This window comes from Rhea americana, unplaced genomic scaffold, assembly GCF_003343005.1.
Source record: "Rhea americana isolate MKP2758 unplaced genomic scaffold, rheAme1 scaffold_227, whole genome shotgun sequence".
NCBI classification, from domain to species: domain Eukaryota; kingdom Metazoa; phylum Chordata; class Aves; order Rheiformes; family Rheidae; genus Rhea; species Rhea americana.
The window spans coordinates 836370-845794 of record NW_028186343.1 but is presented as its reverse complement, the minus strand read 5'-3'; the positions used below and the strand labels follow the sequence as shown (position 1 = coordinate 845794).

Sequence of the window (9425 nt, the reverse complement as noted above, 5' to 3'; positions counted from 1 at the left end):
CGCCCCGCGAGGTGCCGCTCGGTTAAGTCGTCACGCGGAACACGCGCTGCTTAAATTATTTACTTAAAACAGCTACGTTGGCTTGCTACGGCTTTGTTAGAAAATATGAAATTATTATTAGAAATAACACTATTTAGGAAGTTTTGCGTATAAAATTCTGTCAAAACTAGACCGGCCCACACGCTCTTGGATGCACCTTTATCCTTCTGCTGAAGTGGGCTTGACCTTGTGTTAACAACTTTCGAAGATTTTTTTTCTAGTCAAAAGTAAAGCGGTTGAGAAAAGTCTAGTTTACTCTGATTGCGGTTGAAACAGCAGTAACGCCTGCAGAAATACTGTCATTCAAATGGCAAGGGATCTTCTGCGACTGAAACCGCCAYGCTTGCCCTGAGCCTATAAAAATTAAAAATGGGGAAGAAAGATAGAATTACGCATTATCTAGTAGAGATTTTTCTTCTTTCTTTTTTCCTTTGCTAAAATTTTGAGAGTATAATCCAAAAGGCCAAATAGTGTCATGTGTGAGCTTCAGTAACTTAAAGTTGGTCACAGATTACAGTCCCTGAGGGAAAAGACATGCCTATAGAAAAGGCTCAGCTCGGTGGGGTTTATGAGACACATGCCTGGAGATTTTTGTTGCGTCTGTTTTACCACAGTCTGGTTTAACACCTTTTGTGGCACAGAAGTACATTCAGAAACCGTTTTGGACGCGTGACAAGGGATGAACAGCTGTGCCTTATGTACTAGTTAGGAGGGGATATGGCTTTGCAATAATAAATAATACTGCACAGTGATCCAGATTTGTAACAATAATATGAGATTAAACCAAACACTTGATGGTTAACTTAACTTCACAGATATACCGAACAAACCTACATCCTCCTAGGAAAAAGGACCTGCCAATCGAGTAAAATAAAAAGATGTTCTTACATTTTCCCCACGATAGTGTTGAATGTACCAGTGAGAGAGCAAATTGGCTTTTAATGCTGAGGTATGGAAAAACATGTATATATGGATTGACATCTTTCATGTTTTACTAAGTGTTGTTTTCACTTCAGTGGACTCCATCCAGCTGAAAGTGCCAGTCATCCAGCAGCTGTACCACTGGGACTGTGGGCTAGCCTGCTCCAGGATGGTACTGCAGTAAGTAACTGTTTGGGCTTCAAGGGACTGTAAATCTCGTCCCATGGGAGAAGGATATCAGAAGCCAATGTCCAGGGAGAAACGGTGTGGGAAAGCAGTTGCGAGTTTAACTACACAGTCTCTTGAGAACACAGTTTCAAGTACACTTGGAGGATTACTGCTGCTAGGGTCTAGCATGACTCTCCAGCAAAAACAAGGGAAAATACAAACTAGGACAAATTTCAAGACTTTTTGAATAATCAATTGCTTAAATATCTAACAAGCATTGAGTAAGATTTTTGCAGGTTAGCATGCTAAAGTTATCCCTCTTTCCTGCTGTTAAAATTTGGAACTGGCATTTACCACAGCAATTCACTGAATTCCATTCTGCATATTTTCAAGTGACTGGTAGGTTTATCCCGTATTTATAAGTATATACTGTCCCTGTCCTGTTGAGTCCCCACYCTGTAGGGTAAAGGGTTTCTGTTCCAGGAGTAGTTGTAACTTCAAGGCTATGCGTTGTATTGCCCTTTTTTTTTCTTTAAACTAGTAGCTGTCCTGCTGAACTCCTCTTTCCTTCCACAGAGGAACATGAGCTTAGGTGCAGGAGAAATACCTATTTAGATGTCCACTTAGTAGATATGAAGCAGAAGATTTTCATTTCTCTCCATTCCTACTGCCAAGACGTTAGTCCGTGTGCTGGTAATTTCCCATCTTGACTACTGTAACCTCTGCCTCTTCATTCCCTGTACCCCTGTTGCCATTCCAGTCTGTCCAAAGTCAGTTTCCTAGATTAATCTTCTTACCCTGCTGATCTGACCTTGTTTGCTCTGCTTCCTTAATTCCAATCTTTTCTTTTTTTGCATTTATTTCCATCTGTTTTCTGACTTCCAGAGTTCTCTGTAATTGCATTTCCCCAGCTCTTTGCAACCTGACCTAAGCTTCCTCCTGACTTTATCTGCCCTTGCTGCCTTTTGTACCATCAGTGCRTAAGAATATTCCTTTGAAAATTACCAACTGCCTTTACAGTTCCTCCTTTTGTAATCCACTTATTCTGTGAGGCAAGTTTTAGTCTTTAACACCTTTGTGTTTGCTGTTATGTTACTGTAATGTATATTTAGATTGTAACCTCTTCAGAATAGTTCCATACTTTCTCAGTATAGCTGATTTATCGTACAGCATCCTGTATAATTTTAGCACTATACAACAATTAAAATACCTGTACATTTGCAATAAAAAGTCATCAGTAAAGCCAGTTATTGCATATTCCCTTCTGTTTCTTTAAATGTGGTCTCATTTGTGGGATGTTTTTTGATTATTTCTTAGCCAGTCCTGTTGTTTCAGTTCTTCCATCCTGTGATGTGGAGGCTTGGGCTACTACACATACTTTGCTTCCCCTAAGATCTGTGCTTCCCTTCCCCTACCTTTTCTAATTCTCTAGGTACCTGAATCATTTGGACAATGATGAATTTCAGAAAGCCATCCATGAACTCCAGTTAACAAAGAGCATCTGGACCATTGACCTGGCTTACCTAATGAGGCACTTTGGTGTTAAGCATAAATTTTGCACCCAGACGCTTGGAGTGGACAAGGGCTACAAAAACCAGGTTAGCATTCTTATCCACTGGGAAATAGAAGTTTTAAGTGAGCYCTGCGTGTCGTGCTATAAAAGATTTGCTGTGTTACTGACAATTAACCACAGTTGCCATAAACAAGATTTGCCTGTTGCCAAAACTGGCCATGAATCAGTTCTCAAGGCAAGACTAGATACGATCCCAGATATTTTCCATCTTTGATTCCATAATATTATTTTTAAAGAAAAGTTTTCATTTAGTGTTCAAGAAAGGTTCCAGCCTATTTGACAGCCTTGGAGACTGAAGCCCTCTATTTATCTACAGAACAGGTACAGACAGCCTGGGCAGCGGCAGTGCTAGCTTCCACACTTCCCCCACCACCGTGCCTCAACCTTGACCTGGAGGAACCACCTTTAGAGGTGAGAGGGGAACTCAGTCTCCATGTCCATTCAGAGCTTGGCCTCTTCAAGATCTCCAGCAAGGGGGCCAATGAGTGCCTATCCTGGCAATAGCTTTTCTGATGCAGGCTCCTGCCCAGTACAAACCAGACCAACTTCCTTCATGTAGGCAGCTGAATAGCCACTGGATGGAGATTTTAACAACAACCGACCAAGAGTGTATTTGAACTGATAATTTAGAGCAGGAAATTTTATCCTGTTACCAGGGAGAGACCTCTCATCCCATAGCTAGATCTTTAACTTATGCAGGCCCTTGCTATCAGGGATTAACTAGGGTAAACTTCATCCTAGTTAATAGTTCTCTTCTCTCCACAGTCATTCTACAGAAAGCACTTTGACACAGAGGAGAATAGAGTGAATCAGCTCTTTGCACAAGCCAAAGCCTGCAAGGTGCTGGTGGAGAAGTGGTAAGATTACTGTTTTCTCTCCTTTCTCTTTGGCAGTGGTGGGCCTGATGCTTTTCTTGGAATCAACAAGTTAAACTAGTATAAGACAAACTGAAATCAGACCCTGAGCCTTTTTGTGAATCAGAGTCTTTTTGCTATGTCTATCTCAAAAGAGTKGACATCAAGATTGAATAATGATGTTTGAGGGAAAAATAGTCATGAAACAGAATGGTAAGTGATTTGAAATTTCTGACAAGAGTTGACTATTATTTAAATTTTGAATTTGATCTTCCATTAAGATAGCCTAGTAGGGGGTGCCTACAGTGCTCTAATGGGTCACTGATAAGTACTGTTGTCACTGGAATGAAGGAGAATGCTATGTGGACATACAACCCATTGTTTTTAGCTGCTGCGCAAACATAATAGATGTCTGTCCTGAGACAGAGAAGCAAAGGAAAAGCAGGCATGTGAGCTTTTGCCAAGGGAAGCGTGAAATGACAAGAGATATCCCTGCAGAAGAACTGCAAACCCAGGAGAAATGGAAAATTTGCAAAATTGTTTCACAACCTGTAGCTGATAGTGATGGGAAAGAACTAAGCATCCATGTTCAACTCGATTTGCATCCCTTTTTTACAGTAGAGCTAGATTTGGATTTCTGCTTTCAAAGTGGGTGAATGAAGAAGAGAGGAGCACAAGGCAGCCATTAGTGCACCCTGCATTTACAGAATCATTAGTGTCCTTTTAACTTAGTCTGTACAGTACCATCTGTTTACCCAGAGCTGTGATCTGAGAGAAGGCACAGGCAGGCCTTCTTTCTTTAGAGATTTTAAGATGGTGACCTTGATCTAGGCAGGGACAGAGTTCATATTCACTGCTCAGGTTGGGGCACAAGAGAAGAGAAGTGACACTGGAAAAAATTAAAAAGCACATCAATTAAGCACACAGCCTCAATATCTGGAACCTATCCAAGGGAAGAGTTCCAATGTATATGGAATATACCATCTGCCTCAATAAAGGACAGCTGTAAGAAATGAGATTTTTAGATTATGTTTAGTTAATATTCATTCTCTGTAGGAGGTATTACAGCAATGTATGATTAAAATAATAGACAACCTGGTAGCCCAAACTTACAACTGGGGGAGTTATATAATCCTGTGTAACTGAAGCAAATTTGGGCACACATTAAGTTGGGTATTGACTATAAAAGATCTTTAACCACTCAGACAGTAAAGATTTGGTGCTTCAGATACAAGTTTTTTTTTTTTTTTTTTTTTTAAGAGCAGGAGAGAAGACTCACTTTTGATGTTCCCACAACAGAAGTCTCTCAGTTATTGAATGAGTTGCCAGGTCCTTTAATATTCTTCTCCAGGGCATCTAATGCATTCTGAGATTACATTTATATTATTGCAGAATCCAGAGCTGTTGCTCTGCACTTCAGTGGCAGCAATGGGATTAAGAAGCCTTGCCTGGCATAGGTTTTGTCTCCTAAAAAGCCTTCAGGATTTAACAGCAGAGCTGTACCTATCATGTATAAAAATAATCACACCAGCTGCTTGTTGTAAATACTGTCCATCACCACACACTTTACTGAATACTTGCATCTTTCCTAAACAGTTAATAAACATGTCTTGATTTTTTTTTTCTGCAGCACAGTAACTGTTCAAGACATCCAAAAACATCTATCCCAAGGTCATGTAGCCATCGTCCTAGTGAATGCAGTTCTGTTACTGTGTGATCTTTGCTCAAGTCCTGTCAAATACTGCTGCTTCCTCCCCATTGGGCAGAAGTGCTTCTGCAGGAATCCTGACTACCAGGGCCATTTCATTGTGTTGTGTGGCTACAACAAAGCCTCAGGGAGTATTTACTACAACAACCCAGCCTATGCTGACCGTGAGTAGCTCAGTCCTGCTTCCTTCTTGTGGCTTCTCAGCCACCTCATTACTAAATGTCAGTAATACAGAGCCAGCTGGACTTCCTGTAATAGTATGTATATATTTCAAACATCACTAACCAGTTAGTCAGAAGTTGTTTTGCCACATTCATTGATTTTGTGCTGAGCACTGCCTTTGAGGTGAGAACTACTCAAATGAGGAAAGCTGATAGGTCTAGTCCATGTATGAATTATTACTTTTCTTTGTAGAAGCTGCTAGAGCCAATATAAGAGCCTTTTCATAGGCAAATTCTGCTGACCGACTTTTTTACTAATATTTTGTTCCTTCTCAACAGGAACATGCAGCACCAGCATCAGTAACTTTGAGGAAGCCAGGACAAGTTATGGCACAGATGAGGATATTCTCTTTATCTACACAGACAGCTGACATCCACACCTGATACTTCCAGTCATTTCTGATGCAGCCTGCATGGCAGCTGGCTGCTTGTCTCAGGACTGCCCCTGCAGAGACCTTGCTTCTGAATTGCAGTGGGATCTTAAACAAGGGAGGCTTTATAGACATTGATAGGACTATATTGCAATGCTGTCTTCACCTTTTTATTCCTGATGAAATATCTGATTTTGCAATGTATATCACACATTTTTCCCCAGTTTTAATACTGCATGTTTGACAGCAGGGTTAAATTGCAGGCCTAGAGTCTGCTGGCTTTGAGATTATTTTCAAATTAAATACATGAGAAAAAGCAACAAATTTATGAACTTAAACACTTGGAATACATGCATAGGTTTAGGTAAACAAAACTAGGGAAAATAGCAAGTACCTGTTTCTCTCTTTCTTTCTTTCAAAGAATCAAGGGCTGATCTTCATTCTAAATGTAGGTATTTGAAGTTCAGCAGGACATTATGGAAGGAGAAAGTATTAACTTAAGCCAGCAAAGCATTTTCACAATTTAGAAGTGTTTTATCAACATTGTGTACATTATAGGAACGAAACATATTTATGAAGGAAATTGCCAATTTATTAAATTCACCTTACACAGTTTTAGCATTTATGTCAATGAATTAAGTTTTAAAGTGTAGCTAATGGTACTGTTCCCTTGCACTACATACTTAGTCTCATTTTTGGCCAACTCCTCTAGGAATGATGTCCCAGAGCTCTGTGTTATCCCAAAAGTTCAAGCAAGGACATTTTATTTGGACTTAGGAGTATTCAAGGGTCTTTGCAAGAACTTCTGTATGTTATGCCATGTGCATGTGCCAGTTTTTACACTGTCCAATCTAAATACAAACTTTAAACTGATTAAACAAATACAGAAAATGATCATCCACATACTAATGATATACATTTTATGAGTAATTTTAGATACCTGACAGAAGAGACCAGACTGTAAAAGCCTGATTTGTACTTTGAGGCCAAACTTTGCTGTTCTATTAATTTAATGACCTTCTAAGAAGAGCTAAAACTAATGAAAAAAACAGGGATTAGAGACTTTCTGGGCTGAAGTAAAACAGCAGGAACTCAGATTTTCTAGCTCTTCTTACACTACAGCTGTGTTTGGATTAAATTGCAGTTACTGTGCTCAGACATTTTTAAAATAAATTATTAGATAGCAGCTCATTCATAATCCTTTCATGTAGTACCTGGGTTTACTTACTTTGAGGAGGAGCACTGTAAAGTATAGGAGATACTTACCTGGTTCAGACTTATCCATCACAATTTCCTACATGTCTTTATCTTCAGTCCTGCCTATTTTAAAGTGGGTAGAAAAATAAACATTAATACTAAATTAAATCAAAAAATTTTGTTTTGCCCTTAAGACAGAGATCCCACACCTTTGGCATGGTTTTAAGAACAGAACTCTGTGGAATGACAACAAAAAGACATTGCTAGTTGGTGGTGAAAATAATAAATAGGAATCTCTAATTCCAGCATGATAAAGAGATARTATTTGTAAGAGAAAACATTTTCTTCTGTCAGTTGTTGATTTACTGAAAAGTACCTGAGAAGGAGCTAAAAAGCCAAAAAACAAAACAAAAAAAMCCCCAGGTGTTTAAAATGCAGCAGCCTTCTTGAATTTTGACAAAAAGTACATGACAAGAAACCTACAGTGTATCTGATTCTGCTTATTGTTGTCTAAGTTGGAATACATTCTGGAACTTGTAAGATTTGTAAGACTCTGGATGAATAAGAATTAAGTAGTAGAACCAGTATACTAGTGCCATCGGTAGAATCCCAGAAAAAGACCAGCGTCAAAAACTAGCTACTGTCTTCTGGCTTCTCCAAAATTAGCCACTAGCACACTACTGATTTGGGAAACTGTATGTCCAAATCCAACCTCATGATGTTTGATTTAGAGAGATTGTATTAGCAATGTCACTCATTAACAGGTGTGTAAACTACAGACTGATAGGCTACTCCCTTAACCTGTGCATTTTCAGTCAGTTAATTTATTCAATACCATTAAACTGCCAAAAGATTTATTTTTAGAGTGAGCTTGGTTTAGCTAAACAAAACAATTCTTACAAAAGGCTAATAACTGATGTTTAGCCTCTTACTGGATTCAATTATCCAAATGTAAATATTGAATTGTACAAAAAAACCCATGAATGCTAAATGGTCTGAAATGCACAAATGGGTATAACATKATTGACTGTTAAGGGTTTGGTACCCAGGGTTCAGATAGTTCGACAGAAGTGAAAGATAAAAAGCTGTTTAAACTAATAAAGACAAAATTAGTGTTCCACCCACTGCAACAGGACTTCTTAAGGCCAAATGGAAAAAAGTTATGAAAGATGAAAATAGAAAGTAGGGGAAGAAGCCAACTAAAAAGAATACTGAAAGTTTACGTGACACAAATTCAGATTAAAAGAAAGCTCACTGAACAAATATTCAGAACACTGACATTTTCTGAAACTTTGTTTTCCATACCAAGATTGCTTATGAAAAGTCATTTAAGAATGTTTTGTCTGTCACTTCATTTCCTTCATTATGTCCATAGCAAAGAAAGGGATGTTTTACATGCAGGGATTTTATACATAAATATATTTTTTATTTGTAATAAGCCATTCTCAATAAATGTTTAAAGTAGCATACTTTACCTTGTAACCTTGTAACGTAATGTAGCAGTTGCATTTATTAACTGGTTTACTATGCAAAAATTTGAATGCTCTTTAGAGGAAGTGTTATATACACTAAGAGAGAAGTGATACAGCTGAAATTGTAAAGTGGAATTTTTTAAAGAGTTTAAATATTTATTTCAGCTGTAAGTTCATAGTTATTAGTCTCTAAATTGTATTCCTTATGCACTTTCTAAACACTTACTCCCTAAACAAAATTTCAAGACATGTTATAAAACTCAAAGTACCCCATATATCATTGTTATCTATGTACACTAGCTATTCTGTGTATTCCCCAACCACTGAATATCACAGCTCCTGGAAAGTGGTTTTCATAACCAATTCTGAGCTGACCCCTAATAGTATCTCTGTGGCTTTGTTTGCAATGAAAAGCATGCATTTGCACCAGCCTAGTCTAAGCTGTTTAGCCAGTGTTTGTTATTGTTGTCTCACAACATAGCACTGAGCTTSTGGAGATGTTAAAAGCATCTGTCTTCAGCACTACTTCTGGACCCTGAAAAAGCCCTTCAAAGGCACTGTTTGCAATTGTGATTCTAATAAGTAGGGTAAAGGGAAATACAAAGACCAAAGTGGTCTTGCTTTATATATGGAAGTCTTCAGTGGGTGCAGTATATAAAGATCTTCAAAGAACTGAGATGCATCAAATGGTTGGTAAATAAGAAGAAGAAGAAAAAAAAAGAAAACAATTATGTCTCCCTTCTCCATTCTTCTTAAATTAAGCACCCAGGTGGAGAGTAAAAACTGGGAAGCAGAAGTAAGCAGACATACACTATATAATACATTAAAAAGCTTAGTTAAATATTTTAATCTCTGAAGTCACTCTTTCCATCAAACTATGTATCTTGTACACAATACTGGA

The 9425-nt window shown here is 38.3% G+C and overlaps 1 protein-coding gene across 2 annotated transcripts; it reads left to right on the top strand.

Annotated features, from left to right (window-relative positions):
• The first annotated feature begins 99 nt into the window (after window positions 1-99).
• GUCD1 (guanylyl cyclase domain containing 1) lies at window positions 100-8521 on the top strand. 2 transcript variants are annotated; one of them, XM_085305819.1, is made up of 5 exons: window positions 100-988; window positions 2561-2726; window positions 3467-3558; window positions 5186-5427; window positions 5764-8521. In XM_085305819.1, exons 1-5 carry the CDS (start codon window positions 918-920, stop codon window positions 5853-5855), a joined length of 663 nt encoding a protein of 220 aa, XP_085161945.1. In that variant the 5' UTR covers window positions 100-917; the 3' UTR covers window positions 5856-8521. The 2 variants fall into 2 exon arrangements, with proteins under 2 accessions (XP_085161945.1, XP_085161943.1); XM_085305817.1 differs by lacking the exon at window positions 100-988 and adding an exon at window positions 996-1140.
• The last annotated feature ends 904 nt before the right edge of the window (window positions 8522-9425 follow it).

Bases quoted from the DNA above. Each gene is read 5' to 3' on its own strand.
- GUCD1 (XM_085305817.1), top strand. From the start codon at position 1,001: ATGTATATATGGATTGACATCTTTCATGTTTTACTAAGTGTTGTTTTC. The intron at 2,727-3,466 runs GTTAGCATTCTT...TTCTCTCCACAG, and splicing joins ACAAGGGCTACAAAAACCAG to TCATTCTACAGAAAGCACTT. The intron at 3,559-5,185 runs GTAAGATTACTG...TTTTTTCTGCAG, and splicing joins AAGGTGCTGGTGGAGAAGTG to CACAGTAACTGTTCAAGACA.